Source organism: Schistocerca americana, chromosome 2 (genome assembly GCF_021461395.2).
Source record: "Schistocerca americana isolate TAMUIC-IGC-003095 chromosome 2, iqSchAmer2.1, whole genome shotgun sequence".
In the NCBI taxonomy this organism is placed as follows: Eukaryota; Metazoa; Arthropoda; class Insecta; order Orthoptera; family Acrididae; genus Schistocerca; species Schistocerca americana.
This window is the reverse complement of record NC_060120.1, coordinates 709,341,063-709,361,777: the sequence shown is the minus strand read 5'-3', so window position 1 is coordinate 709,361,777 and position 20,715 is coordinate 709,341,063. Positions and strand designations below refer to the sequence as shown.

Here is a 20,715-nt window from a genome sequence, read left to right as displayed (position 1 = left end):
CAAATGCACAGAATCATTATTAAGTTTCTGACTATGTAGGCATATTTTATTGACGTGTATATTTCTTTCTCCCTGAGCTTAGTCTGTGTTTTTGGTACATTGAAAGAAACTTAATACTCACCACTTGACAATGTAATCAACCACAAACACCAGGTTTTATAGGCGTTACCGTGTGACGGTTATAATGAAGCGTTTGTTGTGCGCTGTACGTGTACATACCTGATCACGAAGAAACGATATTAGAGCTGACGGGCTACAACATATTATGAGAAAAATAAGGTGTAAGATGTATGTTTTCCAGCAGTTGTATTTTCTTTATTTTTTTCTTGAGTGATCTGAAGATGGTTACCGTGGAGCAAAATAGAGCGACTAACGACAATTTGTGATCACTGACTGACATTAAAGAAAAAAAGTTCTCCATTTTCATGGTCCACTGCATTTATTCCAATATCAGTTACACATTATTCTTATAAGTCGTTCTGGATGTATCTGAAATACTCACACCGATTCCAGCAACTTGTATTCCTAACATACACTCCTGGAAATGGAAATAAGAACACCGTGAATTCATTGTCCCAGGATGGGGAAACTTTATTGACACATTCCTGGGGTCAGATACATCACATGATCACACTGACAGAACCACAGGCACATAGACACAGGCAACAGAGCATGCACAATGTCGGCACTAGTACAGTGTATATCCACCTTTCGCAGCAATGCAGGCTGCTATTCTCCCATGGAGACGATCGTAGAGATGCTGGATGTAGTCCTGTGGAACGGCTTGCCATGCCATTTCCACCTGGCGCCTCAGTTGGACCAGCGTTCGTGCTAGACGTGCAGACCGCGTGAGACGACGCTTCATCCAGTCCCAAACATGCTCAATGGGGGACAGATCCGGAGATCTTGCTGGCCAGGGTAGTTGACTTACACCTTCTAGAGCACGTTGGGTGGCACGGGATACATGCGGACGTGCATTGTCCTGTTGGAACAGCAAGTTCCCTTGCCGGTCTAGGAATGGTAGAACGATGGGTTCGATGACGGTTTGGATGTACCGTGCACTATTCAGTGTCCCCTCGACGATCACCAGTGGTGTACGGCCAGTGTATGAGATCGCTCCCCACACCATGATGCCGGGTGTTGGCCCTGTGTGCCTCGGTCGTATGCAGTCCTGATTGTGGCGCTCACCTGCACGGCGCCAAACACGCATGCGACCATCATTGACACCAAGGCAGAAGCGACTCTCATCGCTGAAGACGACACGTCTCCATTCGTCCCTCCATTCACACATGTCGCGACGCCACTGGAGGCGGGCTGCACGATGTTGGGGCGTGAGTGGAAGACGGCCTAACGGTGTGCGGGACCGTAGCCCAGCTTCATGGAGACGGTTGCGAATGGTCCTCGCCGATACCGCAGGAGCAACAGTGTCCCTAATTTGCTGGGAAGTGGCGGTGCGGTCCCCTACGGCACTGCGTAGGATCCTACGGTCTTGGCGTGCATCCGTGCGTCGCTGCGGTCCGGTCCCAGGTCGACGGGCACGTGCACCTTCCGCCGACCACTGGCGACAACATCGATGTACTGTGGAGACCTCACGCCCCACGTGTTGAGCAATTCGGCGGTATGTCCACCCGGCCTCCCGCATGCCCACTATACGCCCTCGCTCAAAGTCCGTCAACTGCACATACGGTTCACGTCCACGCTGTCGCGGCATGCTACAAGTGTTAAAGACTGCGATGGAGCTCCGTATGCCACGGCAAACTGGCTGACACTGACGGCGGCGGTGCACAAATGCTGCGCAGCTAGCGCCATTCGACGGCCAACACCGCGGTTCCTGGTGTGTCCGCTGTGCCGTGCGTGTGATCATTGCTTGTACAGCCCTCTCGCAGTGTCCGGAGCAAGTATGGTGGGTCTGACACACCGGTGTCAATGTGTTCTTTTTTCCATTTCCAGGAGTGTATATGCTCTCTCTTTCTCTCTCTCTCTTCCTCCCCCCCTCCCCTCTCTGTCTCTCTCTTTGTCTCTCTTACATCCCATGAGCTCTACCCTTTTCCCTAGGTTCCTCTTACTTCTCACGTATCAGCGTACCTAAAATATTTCTTGTCAGCCAGCTTTCATATCAACAACGTAGTTTATACCTCCTCACACAGTTATGAACATGTCAGCTAATTTAATCATCTGATTTCACCTCACCTTGTAAATATATACAAAAGTAAGATACTTAATATTTTATAATAAACCATCCGTACTGTCTTTGATCAAGATGGATGATATTGAGATCTTCTTGTAGCAATATCTTACTTATTTGACTGCTACCGGATTTTCTAACGGTACCCATATCTTCGCAAATACATTTAAATGTTTTCTGTGCGATTTATTCTACTTTGGAACTTCCAGTGTTAGTAAGAGATAGTGAATAATCTAAGATTGAGTGACGCTACTATTTAAGTCAACAATCATCCTGGAAAATCTGTTAACGTATGTGCGTTTTGCGTCTGCCCAATAGATCGAAGTATTTCATACTGAAGTGTGCTTTATGGGGAAACATGAATATGAGGCTTTATAATTATAGCTACATCTCTCAAAATGCGAGTTTCGTGGTAATTACAATCAGTCTCATAGATTTCCCGTCCGAGTATAACAAATAAACTTTAATACCACTCAAATACGGAAACTCCAAAAAGTACTAAATTTTAATGTCTTGCCATTGAATGTTTCGGATCCATTATAGGTTAATAATTAAAGTCATTCCAACACGCGACAGGCTGCTGAGTCTAGGAACATGGTTACTCACGCGATAAACACTAGAAGAAAAACTACGATCTGGAATATACTTAAGTAAGCAGAGTAAAAATAATATGAATTACTTGATAAAAACTTGAATTTCTCAGTCTAAATGAAATCATAAAATACGTTCCCTAGAAGAAATTTCGGTGACATCTTACGGCAGACTCTCATTTTTCTATAAATTCTTCCTACCTTTACACATACAAATCCTCTCGAATTTGAACTATGAAGGAGTTACGAGCGTAAATATTCATTAGGCTCGACAACAAATCATACGAAAATTTCTTTGTGTCCACTAAAGAGCGACATGTAATTGACTTTCATGTTCAAATACCAACGCATTTTGTCTTAAATTTTACGAATGTAGCTCATGTTATTGCATTCACTGATCGCATCTTTGATAAACACCACATCGCTATTAGGAAACTATTAATAAGTTGTTAATAATTTAATAATCAATTGAGTTCTCGAGTTTTCTGCTAAGTCTCGCATTACAGCTTTGCAGAATATTTTATGTATGCTATGCTATCAGTTTGAAAATGTGTGTGTGTGTGTGTGTGTGTGTGTGTGTGTGTGTGTGTGTGTGTGTGTGTGGTGAGAGAGAGAGGGAGACGTTGTTCTTTATATTTATGAGAATGTACGTGAGGTCTAATTTATGACTGTCCTAAATCTTTCCAAACGGATGCTGCCACAGATCAAGTCACATTTATTTTGTCGTATTATCTTGAAAGTGCAAATATATGAGTGCAAACATGCTAATACAGTCACGCTGGACTCGATTTACAAATCTACACGATTTTCAGAAATGCGACAGCTAAGATTCCACGGTCACCACAAATTGTCTGAGCGATTAAATTGTATCACAGTGGCCGTGGAGCGAAGCTCAATTTTATTTCAAAAAGGCCTTCACATACGAAACTGTGCAGCAAATGAAACGTAATATAGGGACATTTATCTTCGTCCATTCACAGCAACAGTGGTAAAATTTGTCATCCACCAACAACAGCTAGTTCTGCGTGCTTAAAGAAAGACATCCCCTTCTTCCCCTTGTGCCACTATCAAGTAAAACACAGTGTTCAGTTCCAGAGGAAAACGAATTTGGCACCTCTGCTACAGCTTTCATCTTTGTGTATTTTAGTCATTATTAGAGGAAATAATGACACCAGCTCAAAAATTAGTCACCCTCATAAGTTACCACGCTAATAACTTCGAACACCAACTCAAGGCACGACAATGGCTTCACGTGGGCGAGTAAGGAAGTCTTCAGGCAGGCCAAATCGATTTGAAGCCGCTCATTGAAGATTAGATTCCGTAGAGGTAAAAAAACAAAATACGGAGGAGTATGAGTAGGGCTCGTTCACCGAGGTTTCTGTTCAATCTTCATCATGTTTGTAGATAGTTCATCCATCCCAGGAATCGAGAATTTCGAAGACTTTTGCCTGCCTCTTGTCGATATCTATTCTGGCAAGGTGTCGAAATATGTTCCATAAATGACTGTATCTTTTGATTGCATAGACTTACAAGACTAAATTTTGTTGCATTAACTAGGGACTGTAGACTTTAGTATGTAATATTAATTTGAAATTAATACGTCTATCTGTTCCTGAGAAAATGGTTCTTAACTGTTGCCGATTGAGGACGGAACCTTCAAAAGTGAGGGAATGTTGGCTGCTGTGTTTGAAACGCTGTTGCAAATGGTATCAAACATTTTCTGTAGGATTAAGAGCGCGTGATTTAGAGGAGACAATGCAGATGTGATTAGACTGATAGTCACAAAATAAGGAACGTATGCGCGCATCCCTTTGAACAAGGCTGTCGTCATCTTGGAAGACAGGACAGACCACAGGGTATTCTGTATGGAGTTGTACAAAAAGAGCAGCATGTGATCACCGATAATGATAAAAATTATCATCTTCATGTATATATGCAGACCGAAGCGACGAATGAAAATGTCTACCAAGGCTGGGATTCGAATCCCAGATCTCTTGCTCATTAGGCAGATGAGCTAGCCACTATACCACCCTGACACACGCTGCTAGGGTTTAGGGGGAATAGCAAGAGCTGAGGCTTTCAGTCCGCATATATACTTTCATAGATGCTTCAAATTTGAAAACATCTCTGAAACCATAGTTTCATTTGATTGAAGCACCTTTTCTCTGCCATTTCCAGTGACGAGTCCGTCCCTGCAGTTTGTCGGTTTTATTAATGCTCACAGTACATTTATTCACTTATAATTTTTATAAACAATTCATCAAAGCTTTAGAGCAACGGAGATATTCAAAAGCACAACCCCAAAAGGGAAACTGATCTGCATTACCCTTAACTTACGAACTTCTATATCCCCAAAGCTGGCAACAATTCTTACTACCAAAGTAGCCGAACCTTAATGTTTTAGTAGGTCTACTATATGGTTTTTCATTGTCAGTTTTCATCAATACGCACATCTGAAAACTTACAATTTTCTGCACCGTCTATTATTTCTTGTTGGCACGCTATGGTAATGGGAGGTGGGCTATTTTTGACAGTACGAAACTGTATGAAAAAATATTCAATATCTGTCTATATCTATGCTCTGAAAATCACTGTGAAGGACACGGCAGAGATTATGTCCTATTCTACCAGTTACGACGGTCGTTCAATAAGTAATGCCCCACATTTTTTACAGAACATATTTATTGTTAAGAGTCAGAATTTCGTGACGTTCGCTGACCGTACGCCAACTTTGTGGAAGATAATTTATTCTCTGCTGGTAAAAGCTCTTCTCCCCTAGGCATAGTCACTGCATGACTGACACTCTCGTCATCTTCAATGTGTGTTCCCCGTACAGAATCTGTAAACGGCCCAAAGAGATGGATGTCCGATGGTGCCAGGTCTGGACTGTAGGGTGAATGAGGCGATGATTTCCAACCCAGTTTGGCGATGCGTTCCCGGGTTCTCAGACTTGTGTGTGGGCGTGCATCATCATCTTGGAGCAAGATTTCTGCTGGATTCTTGTCCGATCGAACACGTCGTAAATGGTTCTTGAGTTTATTCAGAGTCTTCGCGTATGCTTCTGAATTCATTGTTGACCCTCTTGGCATCACATTCACGGGAATGACGCCGCTAGAATCCCAGAAGGCTGTCACCATGACTTTTCCGGCAGAGAGGGTTGTCTTGAATTTCTCCTTTTGTGGTGAAAGAGGATGATGCAATTCCATGGACTGCCTTTTTGTTTCCGGCGTAAAGTAGTGGACCCAGGTTTTGTCCTCCGTAACGATCCGTGACAGAAAGGCTTCCCCGTCAGTCTCAAAACGCTCCAACAATTCAGCTGAAATGCCCTTTCTGTGCGCATTCGTGGAACACATCGTGAGCACCTCTCTAATCATTGCAGACGTACTTCCAATGCTGACCGACAACTGTAGAGCCAATTGTCGAGTTGTGATGCGCCGGTCGGCACGAATAATGACATCTGCACGATTCAGCATGTCTGGAGCAGTAGCTGTGACAGGAGGTCCCGAGCGTGGCTGATCATAAAGCTCTGTTTCTGCATTTCCTGAGACTGTAATTTTCTTTACCCATCACTCAGCTGTACTCCTATCAACTGCAGCATCGCTATACACTGCACACAAACGTTTGTTGATGTTCATCACGGTTTCTTTTTCCGTACACAAGAATTAAGTAAAAGCACCTTGCTTGTAACGTGAGTCGTATGTAGACGCATTTTGACGCAGTACTGCGGCACTACCATCTGCCAGAACGGTTAGAAACTCCACCTGTGCATAGAACAGACATCAAAAGTGAACCACCAGTAAGGACGTTTGTCTATGTATATTAATAGCTTTCTAAAAACAATGTGGGGCAATATTTTTTGGGCGACCTCGTATTAGGACTTTCCCATTCCGTTCAGATATGGAGCGTGGGAAGAATATTTAAATGCATCTGGGAGTGCTGTAATTATTCCAATCTTGTCATCGCTATCCCTACGGGAGCGGTACGTACGGTGTTGTAGTATACTCCTAGAGTCATCATTTCAAGGCGTTTCTTGAAACTTTATAAGTAGACTTTCTCGGGATGGACGTAAACTATCTTCAGAGGTTTGCCAGTTTACTTCTTTCAACATCTCTGTGACACTCTACCGCGGGTACAACGAACTCGTGACCATTCGCGCTGCCCTTCTCGGTATCCGTTCAATATCCCCTATGTGTCCTATTTGGTAATGGTACCACACACTTGAGCAATATTTTGGGGATTCGAAGCACGCGGGATCTGTATGAAATAACTTTTGTAGACTGACTGCATTTCCCTGGTATTCTACCAATAAACCTGCTTTGCCCACGAGTGAGCCTATGTGATTGTTCCATTTGATATTTCTGCAAAGTGCTACATTCTGGTATTTCTAGGAGTCTACCGATTCCAACTGCGACTCATTGATACTGTAGTCGTAGAACACTACGATTTTTCGTTTTGTGAAGTGCAAAGTTCAACATTTTTTTTTTTTTTAAAGCAAGTTGCCAGTCTGTGCACTAATTTGAAATCTTATCAGTCTCACTGCAGATAACTCTATCATCTGCGAGGAGTCTGAGATTGCTATCAATATTGCCCGCAAGACCATTAATATACAACATGAGTAGCAAGGAACCCACTAAGAAATCTTCAATTCACTCACAAATTTCGGTTGATACCCCAAACAATCGCATTTTCGGTAATCGGTAATCGGTAAGCGTATGTATCGTACTGAGTCAGACGATTTACAGAGTGACGTTATACTGCATCTCACTGCCTGCCTTGACCAGTAGCCTGCACGATGTCATGTGAGGAAAATGTGATGTGGGGTTCACATGATCAACGTTTTCGGACTGTATGCTGGCTGGCATGGAGGTCCTTCTATTAAAGGTGCCTAGATCCTCAAAATATGCTTTAGGATTCTACAGCAAGTGGATGTGAAGGTGACCTGAAGGTAATTTTGTGGACACTTCTGCTGCCTTGTGTGACCTGTGCTTTTAGCCAACTACTGTCCGCCTGCTTAGCGGCTGGCACGGTAGCTCAGCGTGTTCTGCGTGTGTGTGTGAAATCTTAAGGGACTTAACTGCTAAGGTCATCAGTCCCTAAGCTTACACACTACTTAAACTAAATTATCCTAAGGACAAACACACACACACCCATGCCCGAGGGAGGACTCGAACCTCCGCCGGGACTTGCCACACAGTCCATGACTGCAGCGCCCTAGACCGCTCGGCTAATCCCACGCGGCTCAGTGTGTTCTGTCAGACGACTGCTCGCCCTCTGTGATAAAAAACTGAGTAAAGAACTCAACGATCAACTTGAACGGATATCTTGTGACGTCCGCCCAGACCAAACGCGACGGAAAAAAAAGTACTGGGAAACGTGCTTGCCTCCCGTGCAGCGGGCCCGGGTTCGATTCCCAGCCTGGATGGAGATTTTCCCCGCTCGTGGAACAGGTGTTGTGTTGTCTTCATCCTCATCACCGGCACGCAAGTTGCCCAATGTGGCGTCTACTGAAATAAGACTTACACTCGGCGCCCGAACTTCCCCGAATGGGGCCACCCGGCCAACAATGCCATAAGCTCATTTTTTTCTTCTTTTTTTTTTGCCAACTACTGGGCAGAGATTCTTGTCCGAGGAATCTACAATAGATCATAGTTTACAGAGAGGCCAACATAGCCACAAACTGGTATAGAATCTGATAGCGTTTCCACTGTGGAGTTTTGTTGACTTTTAATGATCAATGCCACTTACACTAATATCTGTTTCATTTTACGAGAATCAAACTGGGCAATACTCCCGGGCCTTCCATTGTAAAGGAATATTTGAAAATTGGGTTAAGTATTTCTGCTTGTGCTTTGCTACCCTCAGTTTCAGTTCCTGTCTATTCGTGAGTGCCTGGACACTAACTTTGGTGCCACTAACAGCCTTCAAAAAAGACCAGAAATTCTTTGGGTTTTGTTAAGGATCACTCCGGGCGTCAATGCACTTTTGTGCTCGGTTCATCATATTTAGAGTCATCTGGCGCTAAACGATACAGTCAGCTGCGTTGATTTCTCGTTGAATTTTACCCTACAGCTCATCGATATTGTGAGCATTAAACGCATAAAGTCTCGCCTTCACGTAGCACCAAAGCAAAGTATCGCAAATAGCGAACGCTGGGGAACGTGGAGGCCATTGTCCACTGCTGACGACACGTTCGTTTATGAAAGATACTTGAAAGCGATGAAGTGAAACGTCTGATGTTTGACAGGTTGCTCCGTCTTGTTGGAAGTGTGTGTATCCTTTTTTATTATTATTTAATTTCGCATAATTATCTCTCGAAAATTGTTAGGTAAGCTTCTGTACCAGAGAGTCCACTGAAAAAAAAATATTGGTTCCACTACACGATTACCGCCGACCAGGGTGGCCGAGCGGTTCTAGGTGCTAGAGTCTGGAACCGTGCGACTGCTACGGTCACAGGTTCGAATCCTGCCTCGGGCATGGATGTGTGTGATGTCCATAGGTTAGTTAGGTTTTAGTAGTTCTAAGTTCTAGGGGACTGATGACCTTAGAAGTTAAGTCCCATAGTGCTCAGAGCCATTTGAACCATTTTTTTGAACACGATTACCTGTAACGACACACCAAACAACAATTTTCTCGTCGTGAAGTGGAGCGTAAGCTATCTCGTGAGGATTGCTTGCGAACAGATACCTGGTGTTCTGTGAAGTAACGTGGCCAGATGAATCTTTTCGAGAAGCCAGTTGCAATAAGCAGTTCGTTTTGAGTCTCCTGTCTCCTTCACTTGGCGCAAAGGTGAAACATACTATGGTTGAAGTTTTAAATCAAATATTGTTTCAAATGGCTCTGAGCACTATGGGACTTAACATCTGAGGTCATCAGTCCCCTAGAACTTAGAACTACTTAAACCTAACGAACCTAAAGACATCACACAGATCAATGCCCGAGGCAGTATTCGAACCTACGACCGTAGAAGTCGCGCGGTTCCGGACTGAATCGCCTAGAACCGCTCGGCCACCGCGGCCAGCGAAGTTTTAACTGATGAAGAACTTTACGAAATTCTGTATATTTAACGACAGATTGTTGGGATAACTAGCATAGTGACTTCTTTGGACTGAGAGTAATTTTCCCTTCAATACCGGCCATGGGTTTTGGAGTCCTTATGGAAGGTTGCCTATTTCGTTTTGCATTTGAAATTGAACCTTTTTTTAAATTAAATCGTGCATTGTACTCTTCGCTGGGGTACCAGCAATCAGAAATTTTTCTGTAAACACTTGATATGTTTCCTTTTTTCTTTTTTTTTTCGAAAGTTTAGGGGCTAATATAAACTTCAGCTATAGCTATCCTCTCCTGAGTCGAATAAGGGAGTTTGAAAAACCACAACTTCACTCACAGTACTGCCCTGCAATGAAACGTATGCTGTCGAACGGCAGCAGCAAGCAGTGGTACCGTGCACATCCGCTAGTCGCGCTAGTTTTGCTCGAGTCTTTCATGAACAGTGTCGGGTATCGATTTCATTATGGGTGTCGTGTTGCTCACACTTTTGATGCGTCTTTACGTGTCTGATTAAGTAATCAGCAATGCCTTACGTTTCTGTTTGGACAGAGCACGTGACTCTGGCGGATCTGTCGCTGGTGGCTGCGACCATGTGCCTGGAGGCGGTGGAGTTCGAGTTGTCGCTGTGGCCGAGAGTCCTGCGGTGGTACGCAGACTTCAAGCAGGCGGCGCCACGCCTCTGGGCGATCGCAGAGCCCGCCATGCTGGAGCTGCGGACCTTCAGCAAGAGCCCGCCGGACCTGTCGTCGCTGCAGCACCCCTACCACCCCGTCAGGGCCAGCAAGTAGCGCGTCGTCGCGTCCCCGTGTCCCGAGCCTGCACCACGAGTTCCTTCTAATTTTCTCTGCAGTTTCCTATGTTTTTGTAATAGTGTCCAGATGAAAACAATAAACGGGAAAATTCTTGTGTTTGTCGATAGCTTCACCAGTGTTTCGTAGGAATCAAATTATACAGGGCGAATCTGAAATCGACATACAAAATTTCTGAGGCTGCTGATGAATATTTTCTTCAGCATTTTGGTGGAAGGGAACCGTAGTACTCGGTGGCTCATTACGGAGTTATAATGTAATTATGACTTACTCGGTTTGTTAACCCAGGTAATTACTTTCACAGCAGTGAAAAGAACCCTTAATTTGCAATCACCAAAACATACAACACAACAAGCAAAGCGATGTAAATAATTTTAGACGGAACATACAATCTTTTTTCATTCACTGCAATCGACGATTTTAGAAAGCCTGCAGTTGTGTCATTCATAATTGAAATAATAAAACACTGCACCAGTTATGCATTTTTTTTTTCCTGTGTAGCACTACGCTTTTCGAGAATTTATAATTATTATCAAATGCATATATTTACATTGGCATATTATGTTATGTTTTCGTGTGTGTTGTCCTGCCTCCCTTGCGCTACAGTCTTTTTTTTTTCTTGCAATCGGAAAATCCCAAAATATAAAATTTCTGATTTTTGCTTCTTAATATTAGAAAATAGTATTTTGTCTGTCTACTTACCGGTACTGTGCCGTCTTCATTGCGCAGACAGATTCTCTCTCTCTCTCTCTCTCTCTCTCTCTCTCTCTCACACACACACACACATACACACACACCACAACAAACTGGCGCTGTGTTTTATTGTATAAATCGCTTATACTTTTGTAACTGTGTTCAGTCCGTCACTGTACAGTCCAGCGCGTAACAAATACACAGTTGTTCTCTTAAAAGTATTGTTGAAAATGACTATCACCCTGATCACGCCACAGTCTACACGACGAGTCATCGAGTGTCTGACTCGCTCAGTGGTACCAGGGGCTTAGCCTAGTACTTCTGATGCGGTGAAACTCCAGACTACCAGGTCCATCTATCGCCCAGATTCTCATATACTAGGCTCTTCGCATAGCCCAGAAGTAGTAGTCCTTAAGCGTTTCTTTTGGTGATCAAGCCATTCATGGAACAGGACGACACCGACCAAACCACTGTCGTCGATTTTGTACGTTAATGTGGTTGCTGACTACAGGCGTCATGTGTAGTGGCGCTCCGTAGAGTGGAAAATATATGTAGTTTTGTAGTGTAGATACTTTCAGTGCAACATAGATACAGAGATAAATGTGGAGAAGGGAGGTAATAAATCTCTGTACGAAGCTGTAAGGAGCCACCGGAGATGACAGGTTCTGTGCACCAAAATACTCAGTAAATAGCCGTGGGTCCGCAGCTCGTGCTCGTGCGGTAGCGTTCTCGCTTCCCACGCCCGGGTTCCCGGGTTCGATTCCCGGTGGGGTTAGGGATTTTCTCTGCCTCGTGATGACTGGGTGTTGTGTGATGTCCTTAGGTTAGTTTGGTTTAAGTAGCTCTAAGTTCTAGGGGACTGATGACCATAGATGTTAAGTCCCATAGTTCTCAGAGCCATTTGAACCATTATTTGAAATAGCCGTGGACAACCTCTGAAATTCTGTTTCCGGAATTCTCGTTCACACTGTATGTTTCAATTGAACAAAACCGTTTCTCACGTTGCTTCGTTTGGGTACAAATAAAGCACTAGGTGGCAAAGGATGGAAGTGCATTCAGATATAACAGCTGTGGTGAAACATGGAAATTTAATATTTAGTGTGTCTTGTTTTAAGGGGCACACAATTTAAATCTGCTTTTTATCCGACAAGCGAAGCAAAAATTCCAAAATTGCGTTATGGATTGTGCAACCGGCTGAGAGTGAGTACACGTTAGTAAAACTTTATTCAGTGTATGAAAATTAATATTATGATAATGGAACAGGGAAACAGAAAGAAATTGAAAAAAACTCTGGATATGAAATGCACTATACTCGTATGTTTTGTTTTTTGCTGTATTACGACGTGAACTCAAGTCTCAGCATTTTTTATTGTCTCCATCCTCTGTTTCCAGGATCTTACCTTATCTTTACCTCAGCACAAAAGTTCTGAGATTTACTTTCACTGGAAATAACATACACTCAACACAAATAATTGCAGTTTCTCCTGAGCTACACCTGCTGATTTTGAGGTAGACGATTCTGAAATACAGCCATCGGTATGTACTACTACTTTTTATATGTCTGTGAAGTAACGCGTCTGTTCGACAAATAAAAGCTGAGATAACTCAAATCAATGAATATACTTAGTATATTTCAGACATATTTAACACAGTTTGAGAGACTAGTGGATAGGAATTTCATGGGTTATGAAGAAGTTCGTTTGGGTAGCTGCGTACACTTCTATTCGAGACAGCTTAGGATCCATGTAAGAGGAAATGACAGACATATCTAAGACCATTTAAAAAAATGGAATATCTTGCAGCTGCTTTATTTTGCATCAACTACAGAAGTATCTAAACTTGACAGTACAAAAGAGAAGGATTTAATAGAAAATAAAGTGTAGACTTCTTCACAGAAGGTAGTCTTCCATAAATATCAATAAATTAGCTTTGTAGCACCAAAACAATAAGTTAATGCACACAACAAGAAACACTGCGGTACTGAGTAGGTTCAGAACACTGTTAGTGTCAACACAAAACAGAAAACATACTGCTAAATGAGTATCTTTTTATATTTTGACTATCATTAGGCTAACATTTAACCTATGTCTAATCAAAAAATAACTGCTATTGTCTTTGAAGTACATATGAGGGCTACGCAACAATCAGTGAGCAAAATACTAAAATAGTAAACGTTTTTACGTTTAAGATTTGTACCTGTTAAATTTACCTTCACGTACAACTCTTGTATACCGTTATTAGTGCTGAAGTTGCGTTGTCCTCAAGTTACTAGCACTCATTATTTTAAAAATAATTAAAAATTAAAGTCTAGTTGTAGATTTGAGATCAGAAATTTATGAACACACTGGATGAAGTTCAACAGTGATTTAGGGGAAGATACCTTGTCTGCAGAAAAGGAATAGGAGCTGTTACTTTCTTGAACTGATATTCACTATAAGTGACCTTTTTCACGTCTCCGCGACATAAGATAATGAATTTTCAGTGCCAAGCAAGAGAAGTTTCAAGTTTCATATGACCAGGCATATCAAACGGCTTACTTCTTGTAGCCTCTGAAGTCACAGAACAACAAATTCGTTCGTGTAACAACAGCAGAAAAGCAATTACACCGTACAAACATACGACAAGTACAGTACCATAGAGCGCTATGAACGTCTTATTAACATGTCTATAAACTGCAGCACAAGGCAGGTAAGTCCAAAATACTTCTGTATTGAACGAAAAAAGAATCTTGTCCCACTGACAAGTCACCTGTGAAATGCTACTCTTTTCTCAGCAAAATCAAACTGATTAAGGGTAAGCTTTATAAATAATTCCCTTCTACTTCTTATGATGTTGTTGAGAGAACGAAAAATCGAGGACCCCAATATGATGATTCTTATTTCCTGTCATTTTATATTATCCCAAGGCGACTACATGGACAACGGCGTGAAAAAAGTGACCAGCACCTACTTCACGATAGTCTTTTCCTGTTGATTTTGTTGGCATCACCAGCTGGAATTTGTCATAAATTTTCGAATATTCTACAACTAGTACACTAACACTAATCGAATAAATATGCTGCACATTTATTTTTGTACTTCCTCTTCAATTACTCTGGAATAATCTTACATCGAAAGACGTTCTTAAATTAGAGTATAAAGTCGCTAGACTGAACATGTTGTAGAAACACTAATCTACCCCTGAGTGGAAATTATCACAGCTTTTCAAAGATGTAGTAGCCATTATTTCTTTTACGAGCTACTATGAACGTTCTATTGCTGTTAATAGTTTTAAGTGTCTTCTAAAATCCCGAAATTAAACTTTTAGGAAAAAGCAGAATTGTGTGGGAGACTTTTACAGTGGCGCAAATGGAGTAACCGGATTTTTCCAAAGATGCATGAAATACTTTGCACAAGACAGTTACTGAACTGCAAGTACGAAGCTTAAACATACAGTCAAATTGGTTCACAATTGAGAGCACCGCGCCATTCGATCATTAAATTAAAAGTATTGTAGTATAATTTAAATTATCTCTTCAATGTCGTTACACACCTTGGAACCTATATTTTGCAAGCATACTGTCTTTAAATCATCGAAGGTGCAGTCAGTAACACCGGAACGGCGCTGAAGAGCGTGCCGGCGCTGTCCAGCAGAGCTGTTTTCTTGTTTACGATGTCAGACTCGTACAGAGATTCGTCGGAGAAGTCAGTGCTGAGGTTCGAGACGCTCCTGTAGAGACTCCATGTCCCGGAATCATTGGTGGCAGATACAGCGTCCAGATCCACGTTCGACGACCACGAGCTGAGCGAAGTTTTCGACTGGAATAGCAGACAGTCGTCTCCGAAACAAGAGTCGTGGTCAGCGTTGTCGACCTTTGCATCTTCGACCGGCTCGGGAGAGCGGGCGCGGTCGCGATCGGAACAGTAGCCCTCGCTGGCTCGCTCCAGACTGTCTGCATCTGGCTCGTGCTTCTGCATATCGTCGTCGCTGAGGGGCCGAACAGCTGAGGTGATTTCGTCGCAGGGCGTGACGTCACTCCCACGGCCGTCGCCGACCTCCGCCGCTTCGTCGCGAGTGGTGGTGTTGAAGAGCGACACGGCGGCTGCATCGCAGCTGCTGATGTTGGCCGCCGTCGCGGTTTCGGTGCTGGTGATTGTACGACTGGGCCCGTCCGGCCTCGTCTTAACACACACACAAGCGCAGTACAAAATGGTCAGGTAGAAGCCGGCCTTTCCGTGGGCCTTCTCTGGTGGCAGAAGCTTCAGCAGCATTTCTGCCTCGATTATGGCGTATATCTGAAAAGGAGATAAGCAAAAGGTCAGAATTTCGTAGCGAGAACAACACACGAAACCTATAAAAAAAGTCTCTTTTGTGATGCGTCATAGCACCATACTGTTGGCAGCGCTGTATTCGTCACAATCTGCTGAGTAACTGCATTGCTTCACATTGTAAGTATCTCGCTTAGTTTCCAAGTTATTGTTATCGGAATGAGAGATACAAAATGGCTGCATTGTGTCGCCGCAGGAAGACAGTAACCTTATTTTGTCATCGGATGAACTAAGAACAGCCTACTAGCTCACCTATTTTTCATTGTGATGTTTGGTTTTGGGAAAAGTGAGCCAGATTCAGACCTAAGGACCTAAGCCATGAAGAGGATGGCATTTCTTAGTAGTGGCGTGAGCTGGCATGCCTCCCTCTCTCTCTCTCCCTCTCTCTCTCTCTCTCTCACTATTTTTACGACGTGGACCGCTTGATGCATGGCTAGATAGGTGGCCTGATTTCGCCGAAACTGATAACTGAAATAAGAATATGAGCCATGTACTATGCTTTGCTCATACATGGTAAGAAAGGACGCCCTTTTTCAGTCGGCAATTGCGACTGCGGGTGCGTGCGCAGGTTGTCGGTGATACCCTAGCAGCGTTGAAAGGGAGTGGTAAATTCAGTTACGATGGAGAACTAGAGTGTACAAGACCGTGTCCTTGTCGTAGAACTTTAAATTGAAACGAAGTCAACAGTAGCGACACAACGAACTTCCCGCAGATTAAACCATCCCCGTCCAATCGCACGATATCAACAGGACGGTGCAATACACACACCGCCCGCTTGTCAACGGACGAACTTCGTGAACCGTTTGCTGGACGTATCACCCCAGATTTGGTGATTTGGCTTGGCCAGCGTGTTCACCCGTTCTTACGACTCCAGATTTCTTCCTCTGGCGTTCCTCAGAGTGTTCGAAACTCACCCTGCAAACCTCCAGGCGCTGGAGGCGAACATCTGTGGGGAAGTCACCGCTAATTCAGTTGCAGTACTGTGTGAAACTTTATGTAGCGCCTTAATAGCTCGTCTACGTGAGCACTCCGACAAAGATGGTGCTCATCTGAGTGGTGTGAGCTTTAAGAAGTGAGCGCTATATGCCGCATGAAACTCCAAAGTCTCACTAACACGCTTGCACTTGTAAATCATGAAGATCTGTGTTATTAAAGTTTTTGTAAACAGTTGTAAAAGGGTGTTCTGTCTGAGTCAACCTGTACAGTGATTGAAAGATAGTACAATTTTCCTGGCGATATTTGCAATTATTTTCGATAATAAAGACGAAACCTCAATTTTTTCCAGGAAGCGAGAATGACAATAACGAACACGTTTCAACTTATGATGCGAGTATAGATAGTGTTCTGGACCGAATGATGTTCCGAATGGCTCTCCTGGATCGAAATTAGTCGTCAATCAATCGGAAATGACTCTCGGCCAGGAAGGTTGTCAACGGTGGAGCACAGTCAGAACATCAAGAAGCTGGGGCGCCAAATATCATTTTACTGCCAGAAAACCTGTCTGAATCTCAACTGGTTCGCCTCTCAGGATATTAACCGAGAAGCTAAACATTTAAAGGATAGCAGTACAAAAGAATTATCAACTGTACGTTTGCAAGGTAATCCTTGAAGAAGCTTTCGAAGACGAAACATTAGGATTATAAAAGGAGTCGAGTTTTGGTTTTATGGCTATGACGTCAACACCAAAATAAAGTTATCACAACGAGCTGGTAAACGACTTCTACACCCAGGAAGATACAAAAGTCTCGGTTTACTCTTTCGATGTCAGTGGCATTGTTCCTTTCGAGTTTTTTGCCATAGAATCTCACAGCCCACAACCACTACAGAGTAATGATTTTGAGGATTTCTCGAGAGGAAATTCGCAGAAAGAACCGCAGTTATAATAAGATGCACCATGGTTCACCATGGCAATGGGCCTGTACATTCCATTATGTCAGTTTGCGAGTTCTGTCCAAAATTCAGATAATATTCAGCCCCTAGCGATTCTGTCCGAAAGACGTCGCTCCATGGTACTTTATCTACTTCGAAAACTAAAATCCCTACTTAAAGGATGACTAAGAATTCGTCATGGGCACCTAAGATATTTCCAAAGGGAAAAGAAAACAATGTTACAAAAGACTTTTTCACGACAGCATGGCGAAGCGGAATCACGACAGGGACAAGAGTGTAGAAAGAGGAGGGGACCACTTTGAAGGATACAAAAGCTAAACATCTTTACGTTTATTAAAAATAATATTTTAAAAGGTTTGAACAGACTTCTTCATGATATATGTTTGGTATAATTATAGCAAACCCTCCTGTCCTGTATTTTATAGCTCATCTAAGTAGCTCCACAAAATACCTTGCAACTAACACCCTAATCTTCAGATGTAATACACTAAGAGCGGTACCAAACGTCGTATGCCGATGGAATATCAACCAAAGGTCCGATGTAGTTCGTACTATGTGCCGTCGTCCAGCAGAAAAGGTGTAAACGTTTAATAAAAGTAACACCAGAGCTACAGAATACAGGAAAAGCATACTGTATGTAGTATCTATGGCTTCCGTGAGGAAGTCTGCAGAGATTTATATCGTCCTACCAAGGGCCGTGGGTTCATATCCCAATGATAACAATTTTTTTTACTCTATTATGGGTGAAAATATTGTATGGGTGAGAAAGTTTTAAGAAGGTAGTTCTCAGAACGATAGATTCCTTATCTCAATATCCAGTCAACTTTTATATTTTTGTTTTACTCACCATGCCGATATCCATCAGTATCCAGCTGATCAGTGGTATCAAGTTATCAGAGTTGACGATGATTCCGTTCTCCTCCTCTGCCTGGGGACAAGAAACAAAAGAGGCACGTTAGCATCCCTGTAATTGAGCCGCTTATCGCGAACTGAAAATCTGTGTTGAATCATTCTAGTAGAAAATTAAGGAGACGGGTCCACGATAAGTTGAAAGAAACAGAGGTTGTTAAGAGTTTCAAACGGAGCATTATGCACCGATTCACTGAAAGAAGGAAAGGAATAGAGTAGACTACCGTACATCTGTCCGAGATGTCTAAAAGGGTTGGTGTACAATTGGCAGCCATGTAACACGGCGTAAGAAGAGTGGTCATAAAAGGACCCTAACCGAGAGGGAACAGAGACCACTGTCACGCGTCAAGGGGCCGAGTGGCTCACGATTACGATACACGTTCTCGAGCAGTGTGTGAGCAAGTGACTCGTGGCAGCAGAGCACAAGGCAGGTGAAGCTATGCAACACTGTACGAGCACGGAACTGGACTCTTAGGCACTATCGTGCGATGTTAGGTCGTGATACAATGGGTGAACTCACGGATCGCAATTTAGAGTTGGTTTCTGATGAGGAAATGGAGATGCTGATATTGCGTAACTTGCAAACAGAGTAATTCAAACTAGAAAAAGAAGATACATGAACAATAGGAGAAGCCACTGTGAATTGTCTTTGACGTCTGACTTATGATGATCTGTTCAGAAAGTACTTCCGTTTGGATCGGAGTGACTTACACGAGCCGGCCACTGTGGCCCAGCGGTTCTAGGCGCTTCAGTCTGGAACCGCGCTGCTGCGACGGTCGCAGGTTCGAATCCTGCCTCGGGCATGGATGGGTGTGATGTCCTTAGGTTAGTTAGGTTTAAGTATTTCTAAATCTAGGGGACTGATGACCTCAGATGTTAAGTCCCATAGTGGTTACAGCCATTTGAACCATTTTGACTTACACGAGATTCAGCACTGTGCCACACTCGCTACTTTGTTTAGAAAGGACCTTTTGAGTCATAAAATCCACGCACTACTCCGCCTGGCCCAACACGAACGCCTGGTTAGATGGAAAGGACAGGTAGAGAGAATGGAGTGGGCGGAGTAGTACTCACCATCTTGGTGGCGTCCTCGGCTGCGGTGGCGAGGAAGTGCAGCTTGTCGCACGGCAGGCGCGCCGACTGCATCTTGAGCAGCGTGGCGCGCACGCGCTCCGTGGCGGCGGGCGATATCTGCGGCGCGCCCAGCCAGGCCGGCGACACGCCGACGCGCCGGTGCCGGCGCACCATGAGCGCCATGTCGCGCACGCAGCTCTCCCTCCACAGGCCCAGCATGGCGCGGTGGTACAGCTCCTTGAACACCGGCTCGTACAGCAGCTTCTGCACGCACCGCTCCAGCGCGTCCTCCTCCTCCTCGCTGCCGCCCGTGCCCAGCTGTGTAACAACAGCGAGAGTTAAGGCGAGGGAAGTACTGTACTCGAAGTGCACGTGGCGTACACGAAGTCGACAGTACGCTAACACCCAAACCTCCAGATGTTACACTCTCATCGGTACCAAACACTGTGTCGAGAGTAGTTAGTGATGCGTGCTGTCGTCCAATAGAAGATGAATAAACGGTAAGTAAAAGCAACACCAGAACTACGGAGCAAAGGGAAATTGCGTCTGTGTGTCTAAATATACATCAACATCTACATATATACTCCGCAATCCACCATACGGTGCGTGGCGGAGGGTACCTCGTATCACAACTAGCATCTTCTCTCCCTGTTCCACTCCCAAACAGAACGAGGGAAAAATGACTGCCTATATGCCTTTGTACGAGCCCTAATCTCTCGTATATTTGTGGTCCTTCCGCGAAATATAAGTTGGTGGCAGTAAAATCTTACTGCAGTCAGCCTCAAATGCTGGTTCTCTAAATTTCCTCAGTAGCGATTCACGTAAAGAGCGCCTCCTGTCCTCTAGAGACTCCCACCCGAGTTTCTGAAACATTTCCGTAACACTCACGTGATGATCAAATCTACCAGTAACAAATGTAGCAGCCCGCCTCTGAATTGCTTCTACGTCCTCCCTCAATCCGACCTGATAGGGATCGCAAACGCTCGAGCGGTACTCAAGAATAGGTCGTATTAGTGTTTTATAAGCGGTCTCCTTTACAGATGAACCACATCTTCCCAAAATTCTACCAATGAACAGAAGACGACTATCCGCCTTCCCCACAACTGCCATTACATGCTTGTCCTACTTCATATCGCTCTGCAATGCTACGCCCAAATATTTAATCGACGTGACTGTGTCAAGCGCTACACTACTAATGGAGTATTCAAAAA

The 20,715-nt window shown here is 43.8% G+C and overlaps 2 protein-coding genes across 3 annotated transcripts in view; one reads left to right on the top strand and one right to left on the bottom strand.

Annotated features, from left to right (window-relative positions):
• The window catches only part of LOC124595866 (glutathione S-transferase 1-1), a 63,267-nt gene extending 52,177 nt beyond the window's left edge, over positions 1–11,090 (top strand). The window contains exon 6 of the mRNA XM_047134773.1: positions 10,372–11,090. Coding sequence (XP_046990729.1) covers positions 10,372–10,610 — 239 coding nt within the window. The 3' untranslated portion in view covers positions 10,611–11,090. The remainder of the gene's footprint in view (positions 1–10,371) is intronic.
• A 2,011-nt stretch (positions 11,091–13,101) lies between these two features.
• Positions 13,102–20,715, bottom strand: part of LOC124595208 — a 29,066-nt gene continuing 21,452 nt past the window's right edge. For both annotated transcript variants that reach the window (XM_047133845.1, XM_047133847.1), the window contains 3 exons: positions 19,505–19,822; positions 18,369–18,449; positions 13,102–15,598 (listed from right to left, as the gene is read on the bottom strand). In XM_047133845.1, the coding sequence (XP_046989801.1) occupies positions 14,888–15,598; positions 18,369–18,449; positions 19,505–19,822 (1,110 nt within the window). In that variant the 3' untranslated portion in view covers positions 13,102–14,887. The remainder of the gene's footprint in view (positions 15,599–18,368; positions 18,450–19,504; positions 19,823–20,715) is intronic.